The sequence below is a fragment of the Cryptotermes secundus genome, unplaced genomic scaffold (assembly GCF_002891405.2).
Source record: "Cryptotermes secundus unplaced genomic scaffold, Csec_1.0 scaffold232, whole genome shotgun sequence".
NCBI classification, from domain to species: domain Eukaryota; kingdom Metazoa; phylum Arthropoda; class Insecta; order Blattodea; family Kalotermitidae; genus Cryptotermes; species Cryptotermes secundus.
This window is the reverse complement of record NW_019733839.1, coordinates 966332-985123: the sequence shown is the minus strand read 5'-3', so window position 1 is coordinate 985123 and position 18792 is coordinate 966332. Positions and strand designations below refer to the sequence as shown.

General features: G+C 40.2%; 1 protein-coding gene across 1 annotated transcript in view; it reads left to right on the top strand.

The window, feature by feature from the left end:
• Window positions 1–8909: 8909 nt before the first annotated feature.
• The window catches only part of LOC111868222 (protein mahjong), a 70572-nt gene continuing 60689 nt past the window's right edge, over window positions 8910–18792 (top strand). Inside the window, exons 1-4 of the mRNA XM_023858673.2 lie at window positions 8910–9081; window positions 14715–14847; window positions 16402–16552; window positions 17975–18115. Coding sequence (XP_023714441.1) covers window positions 14747–14847; window positions 16402–16552; window positions 17975–18115 — 393 coding nt within the window. The 5' untranslated portion in view covers window positions 8910–9081; window positions 14715–14746. The remainder of the gene's footprint in view (window positions 9082–14714; window positions 14848–16401; window positions 16553–17974; window positions 18116–18792) is intronic.

Here is an 18792-nt window from a genome sequence, read left to right as displayed (position 1 = left end):
GAAAGTGACATTAAGCAACATTTTTATTTGATTGTATTCACGTTTCTAGAACATTATACATGTACCAGTTGAGTTTGCTCCTATGGTGTGTACCATACTGAAAGATCTTTCCATTTATTCATAGCTGTTCATGGAGAACACAGTAGGTACTGAATATGGTACTTGTGCCAGATGTGAGTTTTGGCCATATGCGCCCCCCCCCCCCCAAAATGAAGTTTCTCCATTGCAGTCCATCACCACTTTGTTGGCAGTTTGTGCAAACAGAAATTTGTTTTTACTTTAGTACTCCAGCTAGTTACACAGTTATGATATTTCAATACATGTTTTGTATTAATACTGATAAGAAGTAATGAATGTAAATTAATTTATATATCTCAGTTGTCAGTCTTTGATATTGTATGAACATATTTACACCTGAACAAGTTAAATATGTGGTTCCTGATATGGAAAAAACTCTAAGCTTAGATGATCAAACCCAAGACCTCCACAGTAAGAGCCCACAATGCTATCCTTCAGGCTGCCAGGTTTTTCTATTGATGTCATTATATATTGTAATTATATCAAAGGGAAAACTCTGAGTCACCACTTTTGGAACTGAGGCTCATTGGATGAAAGGACAAGACACATGCCACTAATTTTCCATCTACTTCCCATTGAAAACCACACCCCAAGTCTCATGCCCTCTTCTTGCAGTTAATATCAGTAGTCAGTACATTAGTAAGGAGCGGTTGTAATGTGTTTTAGTGGTAGCTGTTTTCTTTTAATGCAGGTTTTCTTCAACCTTGAAAGACATCGAAGAGTCTGCACAACAACCCCGCTTTACAGTAGAAGGAATTGAGAAGCTCAATACACAACCCTCTGAGGAACTTTCTCAGAGTCATACCTCAGCAGCAGTTGATCCAGTTATAATAACTGCTAAGGGTTTGTTCCCCTGTAATATTTGTAGTAAAAATTTCGCACATAAGAGTAGACTGAAGAAACATGTATCAAGACATGTGGGGAGAAGGCCACATGTATGTGAAGTCTGTGGAAAGAGATTCACGGAGCGTAGCAGTCTGAAGAAACATGCTATATCACACACAGGACAGAAGGCATATGTGTGTGAAGTGTGTGGCAAAAGGTTCACATTGCTTACCCATCTGAAGGCCCATATTTTGATCCATACAGGGCAGAAATCACATGTGTGTGATATCTGTGGCAAAAGATTCAGTCAGCTAGGCAACTTCAGGACACATGCATTACTTCACACAGGAGAAAGACCATACAATTGTAGTCTATGTGGTAAATGTTTTTCTCAGAAAAACACCTTGAAGATTCATATAGCTGCTCATGAGGGTCAGAAACCACATGTGTGTAGCATCTGTGGTAAGAGTTTTGCTCAGCATTGGCATCTTAAGACACATGCAATTGTCCATTCTGGACAGAAGGAATTTTGTTGTGATGTCTGTGGTTCCAGTTTTACTAGGAAACATAATCTGAAGAAACATGCAGTTAAGCACGTTGTTCACTGACAGCTTTTTGTGTGGGGTACACCTTGACTGGCTAAACCAGATGCATACCTGAGGAGCTGCACCACAATTTTGAACCTTTGTGAAGTGTTGTTGTTCCATGTGTGTGAAGTTTTCATTGAAAGTGTAGTACACAAATAAGAGACATGATTGAGCTTACTCATGTGGCTGTGAATATGAGATTAATGTAGGAACGTGTGTTGCATTCAAATGCAGAAACTTTTGTTTTCTATGAATTCCTAGGAGAATTCTAGCATGTGTTAATAGGAAAGTCAGAAAGTGTACTCTAAACATTGAACTTCTATAGATTCATAAGAAGTAGAATTTCGTGTTTTGTGTATTAACATAATTCTGTTTGGAACAGCGTGTGATCTCTGTTAAGGAGTATGATTTATACAGCAGGTCTCATGACTAGATCACACATTTCATATTTGATGGCTGCATGTAGAATTTATCATGAAAGTATATTTGGGACATTTTTCTGATGACTTCCATTTAAACTGCTGTTCATTAGGCATTATTGTCAGAATTATCAAGGCTAATTAAATCAGTAACCTTTATTTAGTTGATACACTATTCATCCAGTGAGTCTTTGATATGATATTTTGTCATCAGGAATTCTTGCTAATATCCTCAGGGAACAACATTGATAAGTGTGCCATTCATATGTTTACCCTAAAACTGTAAAGCACTTCAAATTTGGAGTTCTCCTTAAGAGTGCTGGTATCTAAAATTTTAATATTTGTTGCATGGAATAAGTTGGAACAACTGAATTAATTCACAGTACAGCATGACAGTCAGTGACCTTGAGTTGCTGTTCATGCGTGGTGTCTCATTTATTTCACTATATGCTATATTTTTTTTTCTAAATTGGAGGAAAATACATCATTCTGTAAAGGTCTGTGATAGCGGTAGGTTCCATGTTATCCATATTATGATGAAAACTGCCCATTATATGAGTTATATCTAATGCATACAGCTTTTAATAGTTTGCTGTATTCCTGTATGACTTATTCTGTGTCCAACAGGCTTTCCTACTATGGAACTGTAGAATGCAAAATAAATTTTAAATTCACAACAGAATACAGAAAATTGTCATATATACTTAGGTGCTGGTACCATGCGCCCTAAGTTGATACAGGATTGGAAATTTTTTCTCAAATTGTTATCTAATTTTTCTATAAAAAAAACATACATTTTCTATCGCTGCTGGCATTTTTTATTACCACTAGGAGAGAGTTGCATGTAATGTACAAGCTCAATGAACCAAGACATTCACTTCAAACGTTTTGTTGTCATTGATCCAAATGAACCTGGCACCATTTAAATTAAATCACATATAATAAAAAGGGTTGGTTTCATCTCATTTGCAAGGACAATTGCATGTACAGTTTCCTCTCACGGTGCTGATAGTACTATTGAACAAACTCATTGTCCATTCTGTGGAAGGAATCACGTCTCAGATGTGTGGCAATAATTTCAGGGTACTTGAATGCCAGATGGACATTGTGTGAGCAGCAAAGAAAGCTTAGTTCGAAGTGCTGTGAAATAAAGAAAGATGGGGGGAGGGGAGACTTTCTGAGTAGCTGTTTCATGTGGTGAAAACTGTACTCTTCTTGCTCTATTTTTATTTCTCGGCAATAATGTTTAAAATGTGTACACTCTTTCAGAGATATCCTGTATATTACATGGTCTTCAGGGTTACCAGACTACTACTTATTCAGAACAACTCATAATCCCAAAGTCACTTCTTTCCAGCATCATTTGGAGCATCTTTCCGCAGTACAATTCAATTGAAACATTTGCCAACTGAAGTGTACATTGTCCAGATTTTATGTCCAAAATGAAGATGTTTACAATTGATAAATTGTTTAGGCTGTTGTAATGGTAAACCGCCTCTGTGGTCTAGTGGTCAGAATTCCTTGCTACAGATCCAGAGATTGTGGGTTCGATTCCTGGCGCTGCCACATTTTCTGTGAAGTAGTTGGTCTGGAATGGGGTCCACTCAGCCTTGTGAGGATAATTGGGGAGCTACTTGAATGGAAAAGTAGCAGCTGTGGTCTAGAAGACCAAGATTAATGACTGTGAGAAAATCTTTTGCTGACCACACAATACCCTCTCTCCATAAAAATTGTCACTAACTTCACCAACAAACGGCAGTCACTCGGTCGGTATAGTTTGCTTGCGGATAAATGCCATGGAGTTTTTTTGTTGTGATGGTAGTATCTTAAAAGAACTATTTAAATAGCTTAAATGAAACATCTACAACACACACATGCGCAGTCACAAGGGAGAGACACAACACAGCACACAATATATACAAGAATATAGGAAGAGTACTCCCATAGGAGAGGATTGACATAACTCGCGGATTTTAAGTGCGACGTATAGATGATAAATCATGAAAAGTTTTACTATATAAACTTTATTATCATGACATATATACATTTTAATCATTTTATAAAGGAGACATGATGGCATACAGTGCAATGGTTTGACGTAAATAAAACCACACCTGAAGATGGCACATTAGTGCCAAAACATATAGTGAGGAGAAAAGTGAAATTGTGTGCACTGTAAGACGGTTGGTACAAATACACATCATGAACGATCTACAACACATGTAAGCAAGTGAAATAATTACAAGGAGCCTCCCTCTAGGAGTGGTAGCTAATATTCTACAACTTGCCTAGAGGGACTCCAAAAAGATAATGAGAAATCTCAATCAGGATAGTAGGTGTCCTGACTGGGATTCAAACCCTGAATGCAAGTTTGTAAGCATTATCACTTCAGCCAATTTGTTTTTTTACAATGGAATTCTAATATAATAATATTACCATATAATGATCTTGAACGTCATGATCATTGTTTGGGTGTGCGCAAGACACTGTTTGCCACACACAATATGAAGCCTCTATTGGGTTTCCATCATCAGCCTAATTTGATGTTTGGAGTAATTATCCATATTCTCACTCCGAACACTTCCATGAAGCCCATCATGCATTGAAGCATAACAGTGAATAAACGGTTCCATTGTGTGTGTAGGTGTGCAACTCTTGATATGCGTAAGCAGACTCTAGCCTCCCTGCCACAATATCAATGTATTATCCCCATTACTTACTGAATCCACCACATGAGTAGAGATTGATCACATCTCTATACACAACCAACATGGCAGGTGTCATTAAAGTCTGTTTCTAAATGAAACATAATATCACTAGTGTGGATGTCAGATGTAATTGTACTAACTGCACATCTAATATAAGATTTGAAGCTTTTCTGCCAAACATGCTAATATATATATTCATATTCTCAGATGATCAGTTGTGTTATTATTTTTTTATTACTGGGTGGGGTGGGACTGAGTCCACTTTGTACTGCGGGCACTTCTCGCCTATTGTACGAGCCCCAGATGACAGCTGAGGGTGATTGTGGAGCAATCGGTGGAATGAAGATTGGCAGGGGAAACCGAAGTACTTGGAGAAAACCGTGCAATGAAGATTGGCAGGGGAAACCGAAGTACTCGGAGAAAACCTGCCCCAGCGCCACTTTGTCCACCACAAGTCCCACCTGATCGAACCCGGGCCGTCGTGGTGGGAAGCCAGCAACTAACTGCTTGAGCTATGGAGCGGCCTGATCAGTCGTGTTAATGGAGGTCCCTTCCATCTCCATTATCAGGACTGATACGGTGAATGACCATATGTCACTGGTATATATCAGTCTCCAAAAGCAACGCCCTTTCCAATTGGCCACCCATCTGACTCTGGCCTATCATCATGTTGCTTGACCTCATGTTTTTGTTATCAGTTATTTTGTTTTCTGGTGCTGGGATTATTAAGGCACTTCAACACACATACATCAGGAAGAGCCCAAGAAGCTAGAGAGAAAAGCAAGTTAAAAAGAAAGCAAACTGAAAGAAGCTATGACTTTGGCCATGAGGTGAAGTCCTCATAATATTTGAGCACTACAGAGAGCATACAAACAAAGTTGAAATGTAGATGATGAAAAAATATTTTATTAGTTCATACAGCCTATTCACAAGTGATAAACAATGGGAACTGTGCTTTAGTTATTGCTTTTCGATTTCAAAGTTCACATGTGGAAAGCATGAACTTGTATTTATTCAAAGTGTGTCTGCACAGCTTATCCACACATCTCCTTTAGTATAGCATGCATGGCATAGAATATTATTTCATGTAAATTATTAAGATTCTGAAACTTACAGTGTGTACTCATCCTAGGCCAAGTCTCATAATGAACAATCGCACAAATTATGTCCTTTTCCATATTTTCTCACTGTTTAAAAAATATACTAGCTGCCGCTGCAGCCCTGTACTGCATCAATAGCACAAACACATAGACATTTCTGAAACCTGAAAATTGTAAAAGCTAATAATCATATAAAACTGATTCTTAAAACTACATTCACCTGAACATGCCTCACATCTCTGTTGAATATGTGATTTACTGTAACCAGAATCATCCTAGATAACTGCCAGATGTACCATACAGGTCTTTATAATGGCATGAAGAGCTGCTACCACATGATCAGTCTCACTGGAATGGAAAAAGTAAAAATGCATCTTTGCATTATTTCATACCTCGCCACTGAACAGTATGGGACCCAGAAGTGTGTCAGACACTTTCATCTTCACATAGCTGTCCCACACAAATTTGAAGAGCAGCAGCCAGGACAATATACTGTCACGTGTTGTGTGTATAACGCGACAAGTAACTTCACGCCTTATTTGAGATAGCGAATTTATTGCACATTCACTCCACATTTATACAATTCACAGTTATACAATCTTAACCTCATACAATTCACTATCTCAGTTGCTGTTCAACCAGATCTCGGCGAATCCATTCAACTGTCTCCGGGGTAGGCTAGCCTGCAACTGTCTGGTTACTCACTACTGAATAGTGTTCGCTGATCCTTATTTAGCCTTGGCACGGACAACACAGAAAACAGTTATGTGATAGGCACCGCTGTTGCCTGACGCCGTGTTTACAGGTGTTGCTGGGCAACACTATCGAGAGTTGTTTACTGCTGCATAGCAAATGCGGCATCCCCCGCTACGTCACCGCGGGGGAGGGGGCGGTGTGTTGACTGGCCGTTACCGTAGCAGCGGCAACGCTCCGAATGTGTTACGTCACTGCTGGCGGGGGAGAGGGTGTCCTGCATAGCGCAATACATCACAATACATTGACCATGTTGCAGCTTGTCAACCAAACTTCTTGCTATACTGTCCTATATCATGGTCCAACACTATTCTATGTCCATGCTTACAGACATGTCATAATCTGTGCCGTGGCTGACTTGTAGATGTGCACTGGAAATTACTTATGTAAGATTTCGAGAATGTTGCTCCAGGCCCAGCACTAATCTTATGTAAATTATTTCCCACCTTACATCAACCCTATGTTGGGAGTAAATGCCAAAGTAACAAAGCAGTTGTCTGAAGTGAGACTTGTGCAGATTAGTATGCTCGTTTGGCTTTCCTGCCTTTTCCAATTTAGTACTTTCCGATTTCTTAATTTAAAGGAGGTAATAGACTTGTATTTTCACTATACAGTATACAGTTTCTGCCAGCTCTGCAGTAAACTGTTACTGTCATGTTCGAAGATAACTAAACTTCTGAATACAGTATGACAAGATAATTCGTTTGAGAATGTATAGTTCTCATATAAATCTATTTGACAATTACACTATCCAATGCACTTGCACTTTAAAATATTGTGGCATATTTGCTCTATGCAGGAACTATTGAGCCACAGAGGCCTTGGGGCACACACGCAACGAGAGAGTTGCGGATTGTTTCGGCACGTTGCTAGGGGACAACTCTGTGAACTCTTGGGATAGCGCAACAGGAAGTGCAGGTGGCGTCACATATCCCCACTCATCCCATCACTGCGCAACGCTCGGTACACACCCCTCCCTGCTAGGCTGTGACATCACGCAACAGTGGAGTCCGTGCAGTGACCGTTGCTAGGCAATCGGTTGGTAAACACGTCCAACAATATAGGCTGTTTTCTGTGTGGTCCGCGAGAGTCCTACATAAGGGGTAGCAGTGGCCAAAGACAGTTGAAGCCTGAAATTGACTATAGCAGAAGAAGTAACTGGGTCACTGAAATTTTGAATTGTGTAAGTGTGGATAACGGTGTGCAATAAATTTGCCAGATCCAAGACCGGTGTGAAGTTATTTGTTGCGTCCCGCAGCCTACACGCGACAATATTAATCTGAAAAATTACTGGGCAGAACACAGTATCAGGTACAACTATTTTAAAAATCATGCTCACAAGCATACATACTAATACCACCATTCTATCCAGCCTTTACAGAAAGTGTAACATTAAGAACGCTACAGGGACATGACAACAAGGTGTTGAGAATATCTGGACCGAAGAGAGATAAAGTGACAGGAGGTTGGAGAAAGCTGCATAGTGAGGAGCTTCATAACTTGTACTCTTCTCCAAGTATAATTAGAATGATCAAGTCAAGGAGGATGAGGTGGGCAGGTCATGTAGCACAAATGGGGGGACGAATGCATATAGGATATTGGTGGGAAAGCCAGAAGGAAAGATACCACAGGGAAGACCAAGGCATAGGTGGGAGGACAATATTAAAAGGATCTTAGAGAAATAGGATGGGATGGTATGGATTGGATTGACCTGGCTCAGAATAGGGACCAGGGAAGGGTTCTTGTGAACACGGCAATTAACCTTCTGGTTCCATAAAATGCTGGAAAATTCTTCAATAGATGCAGATTTGGCGACTCCTTAAGAAGGGCTCAGCTCCATAAGTAAGTAAGCAAGCAAGAAAGCAAGCAGGGACATGACACGCCTACTAGTAACGCATTTCTTGACTAAACAATGGTGAAAATTTGTGAATTTCAGTGAATATATTCTGAAGACGGAAACAGTAACCATCCGGACGATTTACCAGATAATAATTTAAACACTTAGATCTTCCATATAGAATGCTGCTTTAACAAGCATTTCAACGTAACCGAATACACTTGGAACAATGCAACGTCTTCATAGCGAATACACGCTGGAACTTTGCTTCTTGTTACATAAATTTGCAGTGGTGCAAAAAATTACTAAAAAACAATTTCTCACTGCTGTGCATAGATAATTGGCTAAAATCACCTACTTAACGATCAATATTCATTGCAAATCAGTATCTAACATAAATATCATCCGTGTCAAATTTCGGAACAATATTTTTAAACCGGCTTCACTTTGAAATGCAACAGTTTGATTGGTTAAAGGGACAACTTTACATTGGTAGAATTTACTTCAACGTTGACATAGAGCACGGTTTACAGGAATACAGCAAGTGCAGCGGGAAACATCAGGGAAACTTTCAGCATACGATTGGTAACAGTCATGGCCCATCATGGCCGTAGCTCGTATCGGTGTGTATGAAATGGAAGAGAGTGGTTGTGTGTGTATGTGATAACGTCTGTTACAGAAAATGTAATGTCTCGATTAAACATAGCTCCACAGTACAAGGTTCAGCAGTAACAACAGAAGTCAATTTTTTTTACTGATATATTTGAGACGCTGGTAATTAGATATATGTGCCTTATACTTTCTTTGTAATGTAGACTTCCACGTTTGGTGTGCTAGCCTAACCTTGTTTTGTTTACTTTTGTAGAATTTGTATGACTAAGCGTAGCAATAGGTCGGTACTCATATAGTCATAACTGAGTATTATTGGGTCGTAATTTTATTGTTTTAGAGTGTAGAAATGTATGTTTACATATCCCAGAATTGTGTTTGGCACAGACGTGAGTTCATTTTCATGTCGTACCTCAGGTTATGAAACAGGTGTAACCAAGAATTTAAATTTTGATTCGTTTAAATTGATGTTGAATATTAACAACTTTGAAACTTCAATACAGACGACAGCTTTTCAGTTTCCATCTACAATCAACATATTGTGACACGGTTGCATGGTCCGTTTCGAAGCATTGGCTGGGAAAACAAGTTTCCGTGGCAACGGATACGCAGGCAGTAGTGGAGTAACTGTTGGAAACTGTATTTTCTGTGCGGTCCATGCCTAGTAGACTCTAGTATGCATACGATCGTTCAAGTGACTAGACTGCTGTAGGCCCTGTATATTTTTTTATATACATTTATTAACATGTAAGATGTAAAATTATGACATGACTTTCTACTACAGACCATGACTCTCACCAAAGACATACCTGTCCTCTCGTCAAAGAGGGCCCTCCACAAAAACAGGACCAAAACTATCAAACAGTAATAAATATGTGGTCATAAGCCCCAGATTTGGCTTGACACCAAGATTGACTGATTGACAGACCATCAGTCGCAATGGGACTTTGACTTTGGGACTGTTGGTCGTAATATATAAATGTGCATGTGTGCGCGTGTTAAACTTAGGGGTGGTCAAGTTTATTAGTGTTCAAGTGACTAAGCTGCACTGTAGCATAAGATAGGCATGATCTGCTTTGCAAAGCCTGTACTGACAGAGGACTTGTATACAGAGTGTCCCAGGAGGAATGTACCAAACTTCGGGAGGGTGTTCCTTATGTTAAAGTATGCCGATGTAACCCAAAACGCCTATGTCCAAAGCTGAATGGTTACGGAGATAATGGCCAGAGAAGTGTGAAACTTTGACCGGTGTTACACACTTGTTGATTACAAAATACATATTAAAACTGGCAGGAATATGGGTTTCTCTAATGTTAATAATGTACATAACATCAAACTAACTTGTGAGTGACATGAAGCCATAAAATTGAAGTACAAAATACTCGCTCGCCATGTCATAATTGTTCTTAGGTTTCCAAGCACTATACATGACACATGACTGGCAAGTGCTGATGTAACATGGCTGATTGCGCATAGTGGTATAAACAGACTACATAACTGTGTTAAACGTACATTCACGGAAAATCTCTCTTGGAATTTCATTTCCATTATCTCATGTGTATTATTATGGGACCACATATGCACATTTCGTAAATTATTTACACCGTCCCGGGTAAAAGACGCCTCATCACCGAATAAAATGATGCTTAACAGTTTGGGATGAGCTTTTATCCAGTGGCACAAATCCATACGCTGAGCATGGTCGCCTGGTTCCAGATGTTGTACCCTTTGATCATGGTAAGGATACAACTCTTCATCATGTAAAGTTTGCCACACCTGCATACGTGATACGCCGATGCGAGAGGCCATTCTACGAGTGGACAGACGCGGACTTCTCTGAATAATCTCAAGAACGTTCTCTCATGTGTTTATCATTTGTACATCCTCCCTTTCAGAGCGCGCAGAAACACTCGGAAGAGAACCAGTATCATGCAATGTCTGGTGAATTCGCATAAATACACTTCGACGTGTAATTCTTCGATCGTGAAAACGCCTTTGGTATTCTTCAACAGGAGCACGTGCAAAATCCACACACAAAATGCATATCACAATATTCCACGTTTGAAAACACAAAAGGCATTTCAGCAATTCCACACAATTAACCTACCACCAATTCAAAATGCGGCCACAACGTATACTGAAGGGAGCTTATGGCTAGTGTGAATCACCACACTCAAGGACAAACATAGATAAGACATGCCAGCTGACAGGTACAGTGCGTGGACTCGCCAGAAGACCACACTTTTCTCAGGCCATTATCTCCGTAACCGTTCAACTTTGGACATAGGTGTTTTGGGTTATATCGGCATACTATAACATAAGGAACACCCTCCCGAAGTTTGGCACATTCCTCCTGGGACACTCTGTATAGTGCAAAAGAAAGAATTTTAAATAAGCTGCTATATGTGCAGTATGTGCCCTTGACGGAAGGTCATGCATATTCATAGGGGACAAACCCATCTTCTCATCACAGAGGATTTTACATAAGGGCTCTTACCACAAGGGTTCTCTGGTTGTGAGTCTAAGCTGCCATTGTAGCATAAGATAGGCATGATCTGCTTTGCAAAGCCAGTACTGACAGAGGACTTGTATATAGTGCAAAAGGAAGAATTTTCAGTAACCTGCTATATGTGCAATATGGGCACTTGATGAAACTCCATGCATATTCATAAGAGACAAACTGATTTTCTCATCATAGAGGATGTTACATAAGTAATATTACCACAAGAGTTTAGTTGGGAAGAATAATCTCTGCTCATGGGCCTCAAGGGGCCTGACGCCAAGAATAACTGATTGGCGGTAAACCGCCACTCCTTGTGACTGGAAGATCTTCTGTGTTTTATTAATGAGCAGAACAGGGGGCTAAATAAACTAGTTACAAATGTTAGTAAATTATTATTAAACTGTGGCAGTACTTTTTTATTTTTCTGATGAAAACTTGCTGATTAGTGAAACCTTCACACAGACCTACTTAATTTTACTTAGTGAGTTATGATATTGTCATGTATTGGGCGTATGACGCGACAAATAACTTCACGCCGTATTTTATGTAGCGAATTTTATTTCACATTCGCACTTACAATCACCCAAATTACAGATTTACGATTACTGCTATCTGCAGTATCACAATTCATTCATTCATCAGTAATCTGTCAGATGACAGGTCCACAGCCTCTTCCAAAACAGTTTCTCCACTTAATGCGATCTTCTGTTTTTGGAAAGAGACTATCCAGGAATAGTGATAATGCGGTAGTTTTTCCATTTGCTTTCCACATCGCAGTACAACAGCCGTTCAAACCACTCTGGTCACGCCTGTTGCTATACGAACTTGAACCATCTCGAGCATCATTTTCTCTGTGCTTCAAGTCGCTGCTGATGACGCTGCTTCCGGCATCAGTTTTCGGTGTCTCTCTTCGTCTGATGCCTACCCTTTGACCTGTCCAGCAAGGGAGGCCCTGCCAGTAGCTACGCTACCGCTGGTATAGCTCTCAGGGTCCTTGGCATACTCAAACCCCCTCACCACGATAAGGTGGAGACACCAACGAGGGGGAGTATCACAATTAGTACACTCCAAATGCCACAATACAACTGATTGGTTGCTGGCTAACTCGGAACTAACTTGGAGGTAGCTCCAGGACTCACTCGGAGGTAACTCCGGGACTCACTCGGCGGTAGCTCCAGGACTGACTGTGAATAGCCTTCGCTGCTCCTTATGTAGCCTCGGTCCGGACCATTGTCGTCTGGTCCGTGTTGCTAGCCACGCTGTCCGGAGTTGTTGACTGCTGCCTAGCAACCGCGATATCCCCCCAGCGACGTCACCGCTGTTGACTCGCTTGCATAGCTTCAAGGTTGCGGGGACTCGGCTCACTTCGGCTCTGCTCGTGACGTCACCGCGCGTTGCATAGCTACCAGGATGCGGGGTGATTACTTGCCTATTACGCGAGCGCTATGTTACAGCTACGTGCAGCTGGGGGGGTAGGAGTCAACATGTCACAATATGTATGAATATCGTTCTGTTAGTCAGAGTTTTTGCATATTAGTTATTAGATGTTGACACAGTTACACAGAAGAGAGACTGTAAAGAGTTGTGGCCCAGCTGTTGTGATTATACTGCACCATGGTTTGTGTGCATAGCTGATAGTCCATTAGTGAGCTCTAAAATGGTGGTGTCAGTAAGAAACTTTATATATTTACAATATGTTGTCATCTAGTTGTCCTTATTTTGCTTGGTGACAGGTTAAGTTGGGTTTGGAGTGCTTCACATTAATTCGGATTATGTTACAATAAGGGGAGCCATGATAGCATGGTTATATAGCGATTAGCTGTGGGGTTGGTTGTTTAGGGGATCGGGGTCCTTCCCAGAAGTAGCAAGAGATTTTCTCTTCTCGACATTTTCCAGACTCTGCCTGCTATCCACTGGCTGCTGGGGACTCTTTCTCTGGTGGTAAAGTGTCTGGAGCATAAAACTGATTACTCACTTGCGTCTAGTGCTGAGGTTAAGAATATGTGGCTCTGTGCCTCCCCTCCTGTATAAGTCTTCATGATGTAGTGCTTAATTAATTCAACACAGGGACAACTTGGGATTATATCCTGATGATGTGGATTTTTTCAGTTTACCTGATCCTTCCAGCCACGCTATGGCCCTGGGGTCGACTCAGCCTCTAACAGAAATGAGTACCAGGAATATTCTTGGAATGTTCTGGAGTGTAAAGGGCAGTTGGTGCGTAAGGCTGACTACCTTCCCGCCATCTATGAGTTGATTGTCTAGAAAATGTGGGAACCTCAACATCTCACAACCCTATGGGCCTCCACAGCCTGTTACAGGGATATAGTTTTTACAGGGACTACTTTGCCCGAGTTACAATAGTTTCTGTAGGGTCTAGAAAACAGACATTAAACTGAATTCTGTTATAAGTTCGACACTGTAGATGCATAATGAAGAGGCTAGTCTGCTGAAACCGTCTGTGCTGGTGTAGCACTTTTCCTTCAGCTTTCAGAAAGCAACAAGTTATGCCAACATGTTCAACATTTAGACATTTGTTGTGTAGTTGTGTTTACCCTTAGCCATTTCACACATCCTGGTAGAATGTCCACATTATGACAGAAATGATCATATACATGTTACATTTCATCTTCATGGCACATTCCTTGACATCCTGGGATTCTATGGTGTTTATTTGTAGTATGTTAATAATGCTGCCAGTACTGCAAACAGCATAGTTTGGAATGATTGGCAGTGATGGCAGTAAATAATGAATGGGAAAGGATGTAGAAGAAAGTCATGGCCTAATATGAGGTGCTATCCTAACATTTTCCTGGAAGAACTGAGGATCCTCATGAAAATCCTCAGCCAGGATAATTGGTATTTTTGCCAATATTTGAGCTGTGCACCTCCCCAACTCAAGTCACAGACATTACCACATGAGTCAAATTGCTCAGTGACAATCTTGGAGGTTATTTCCATATCATGTTTAACTATATGGTATTCATAATGATGTAGGGTTGTCAAGTCTCTTGCTGTAATTTTAATGTTCTTAGCCTTCCATGACAGGCATCTGTACAGCCTGTTGTATTATTTTTGCCTTTTTAACATGCCATCTTTGTGTTATAATTTTACGGTTTTATTCTCATCATCACTTTCAGTCCACTGAAACCTGACACATGCGCACATCTATTTTATCCCAGGTTGTTGTGTCTACTTTTGAATTGATGTACAGATGCAAATAGCCATTCGTTGTGGCACACCTTTAATGCCATACTTGTACCTCATGCTGATTACAGTATTTCATTTTAACTAGACTTGAGCAAGAAAGCTGAATACAGCCTCAAGATGGAGCCATTGTTAGTAGTTACAGATGTGATGACAGTACTTCGACACTGGGATGAGGAGCATCAGGCACAAGCTTATGATCCTGTTCCAACACTCACCAGGTAACATTAATGCCTTTTATGTACCTTAATCTAAATGTAGTTTCGATTTAGTTTATTAGTGGGTTGCCAGTAGCTATAAATTTCAAGTATTAGCATTTATTGTTATTGTTTTTGGCTATATAACAACACTCAGTATTGAGACTACAAAGCACCAATAATAGGATGATTAAAGAATATTAAGCAGCTTGTGGAATGAGAGTTGGCAAGGTAAACCAAGGCATTCCATCTCCCACTGCCACTTCATCCACCACATATCCTAGAATTACTCACCTGGGATCGAACCCAGGATGCTGTGGTAGGAAACAAGTATCTAACTTCCTGAATTATAGCACTTCCCTACTGATGTGTAGGAACCAATTTTACCATATTATATTGTTATAACGGAAATCTTGATCATGTAGGCCACTACAGAGATGACCAAAGATACTGTCAAATGGACATTCAAGGATGATTAAAAGTTTATCATATGAACTACAACCTTTGGCATTGCACTGACTATATACAACATAAAAACATTACCTCCGTCCATCATTGGACTTCAGGACTGTTCATTTTAAATGTTTAAGAACTTATTAGATGTAATTTAAATGACTCAAATATTTGAATTTCCTTTAGTATTGGTTGCCCCAGAAGAGGACAGTTGATGTTAAAACATGTCAGGTTGTGTGATTATTCAGTCATTAAACCTTGATATATTTAGTAGCAGTATTTTACTATATTAATGTAAATTCTATGTTGGCAGTAATGGCCTCTAACAATATTATATTTCAGCATCCTGTTACACTCTCACAATATATATGGACAAATACCGTCTTAAGTGCAACAATTTTATTGTAGTTTTTACTTCTTTTTCCTCCTCCACACTACATGTTTCGGCCTCTAACAAATTTTGAAGGTAATTTTTGTGACCAAATTTTTAGCGCCATTTAGCGAATACTGAGAATTCAGTAATTACATAAACTATACAACTTTCTTATTATTGGTTTAGGGGGGCACAGTAGCGTAATTGGTTGAGGCACTATGCTACAAGCCAGAAGGTCACGGGTTCAAATCCCAATGAGATGGATTTTTTCAACTTACCAAATTGTTCCAGCTGCACTATGGCCCTGGGGTTGTCTCAGTCTCTAACATAAATGAGGACCAGGAATCTTCCTGGGGGCGTAAATGGCTGCCGGCGCATAAGGCTGACAAACTTGCCGCCATCTGTGAGCCAATTGTCTAGAGAAAGTGTGGGAGCCTCGGCTTCTCAGCCTGTTACAGGGATAGCTTTACCTTTATCTTATTATTGGTCAGACTTTGAAGATCTTTCCTAGAACCTGGCAGCTGTTTTAGACGTAGTTGCTCATCACAATCTGTGAGCTAGTACTCAATTATGGTTTGATCCAGGCTGCCACTTTTGCCTCGGTGTTTGATTACGCACATACAGTGTGTATGAGCCATGAAGTTTCGAGATAAATGATATGAAAGAAGAGACTTATGTCTGAAAAACTTATAGTGCATATTTAAATACAAGCATCAGAAGACAAGTTGAAAGTTAAATTTATATGTTTTTAGGTTGGCAGAAATTATTGAAGCTGAGACAGAGAATTACATGAAGATGGATCCCGATCCCTTTGATGAACGTCATCCATCACGTGCTGACCCTGATTGTGCTCTGGGGCACATTCTGAAGGTGCTTTTCCGCAAGGATAGTTTCATGAATAAGGTTTGTATTAAAACCTGTTGTAAGAAGTTCCAATTTAAAAAAAAATTGTAAGCACTTTTATTTCCATGTGAAATTGTTCTCCAGGGAACCTAAACACCACACCAGACCTCTTTTAGGAGAGTGTGGGTGACTGAATAAATAATTTTTTTGGTGAGCAGCTGAGTTAATGGGGTTGAGGTATTAATTTTGAGTCATTAGCTAGTGAAGTGCTTTTGTGTTATGTGCATGTCCTGACCCCAGTGGTCAACCCTGTGAGGTGTATTCATGTGTGTGTGCATTTGTGTCATTCAGATGAAGTTTGTGACATTAAAATCTGTTGATGCAAACATCTGTATTATAACTGTCATACAACTTGTCACGTATAAGGGTGACTGTTACGCCCTTAGTCTGTTACTACAAGTAACTGTAATGGTCCCACTTAATTACATGCTCCAAATATTAGTGTAACTACAGCACACAGTAAGTCTTCTCAGTCTAGACATTTCCTGGCAGTAGGCTTTAACAGCAGAGATTAAACCAATCTCACTGTAACTGCAGCACATGGGAAGTCTTTTCTTCACAGCCAGACTTTCAACTCAGCTGAACTGCAATCAGTAACTCTGATGCCTCAATTCCTCAATTCAATTCCATCTCTCCAGTCCTCTGCTCCCAAGCTCACATCCTTGCAGGCTGGCATCTTGAAACTCAACTCACCTGCACTGCCAAAAGTCACATTCCAACTGACAGTCAGTCAGTCAGTAAGTCTTGACGTCGAGCCCCATCTGGGGCTCACGACCAGATATTTATTACTGTTTAACAGTTACAGTTTTGTTTTGAGGGGCCTCTCTCGTAAGAGGATGGGTCTGTCTTTTGTATATGCTGCTGGCCCTTGCCAGCACAGTCTTTCTCAAGTCTGAGTTCCCTGGGACCTACTAACATGATTTCCTGTCTCAGATTTGAGACTTCCCTTTTTGTCGCATCCTGTGACTCAGGGTTACGGTGGAGGTATTCGACCCCACTTCCACACGGGTTTGAACTGCCAAACCTCAGCTGTCTTTTTTATAACTCCTTTGCACAGACCAAATTGAAAACATAGCTCTTCCATTGTTGTGTGTGTTTATTGCGCTGTTGCATAGCAACAGTCATCTATTCTGGTTTATTAAGAAACTGCCACTCAGCAGCGGAAATGTGTTTACCAAGCTGTTGCCGAGAAACAGGTCTGGTATATTCACCCCTCTCACAGTCATTGCGTAGCAATGACTGTTTGTCCAGATCCTCAGTTCCTGCCTTGAGGTAATATGCCTCAAACTGTTACATAACTTTCGTTGTGGTAGTGTTGTGGAACATGGGCTATGTACATACTAAAGGTACAGTAGTAAATAGATTTAGATGTGGACTGATTGATTATGTATGTCCTTTATATGTGTCAATTTTGTCTTTCAGCTGGTGAATGATTATTTACGTGATAACTATTGGAGCCGAATAGGAAATCCAAATAAAGATTCTCGAAAATTAAATATAGCAGCTTGTCGACTTATGCTGGACATTATGCCGGGATTGGAAACATCTGCTGTCTTCCAGGTTGTAAGTATCACAAATTACAGGTGTCCCTTGAGCCTTATTTTAGAAGACATTGCCTGAACTGACAGGTATATTGAGATAGCTACGCAGGTGAGACTACAGTATTAAGGCTGTAGGGTAGTTCTGCGTTATCTACTATAATGTACAAAATGATGAACTTCCACAAGATCACATGTAAGTATAGTGAAAATTAAAGAGTGCAGTAACTTTTGAAGAGGTTAGTGAATAGAGTCCATACTTTTTTTTTAGGGATTTAAGAATAAATGAATGAACGATGTGTGTACACAACACACAACGCATAGGGAACATCTGACCATAAGCCTATACAACCTCAAGCTGACATCTCCCATCATCGGGATGAATTAACAAGGAGGAGCCTAACATTTTACTTCAAATGTTTTAAACTTTTAAATATTTTAACATTGACGGTTTAATTTGAGGGCAATTTCGGATGGAATGCGAGAGTTGAACGTGCATTCAATATTCCTAGCAAGTGTTGTGCTTTTACACATCGACATTTGTAGCAGCGTCCACGCAGCATATATACTGTGTACATTTAAACAACGCCAGTGTTTTCATGTGTTTGTAATATGTGCCTCTGATGATGGTTTTATTAAACCGAAACATGTAAGGCAAATGTGATAAAGAAGTGACCTAAAAACATTGTTACACTCGACGGA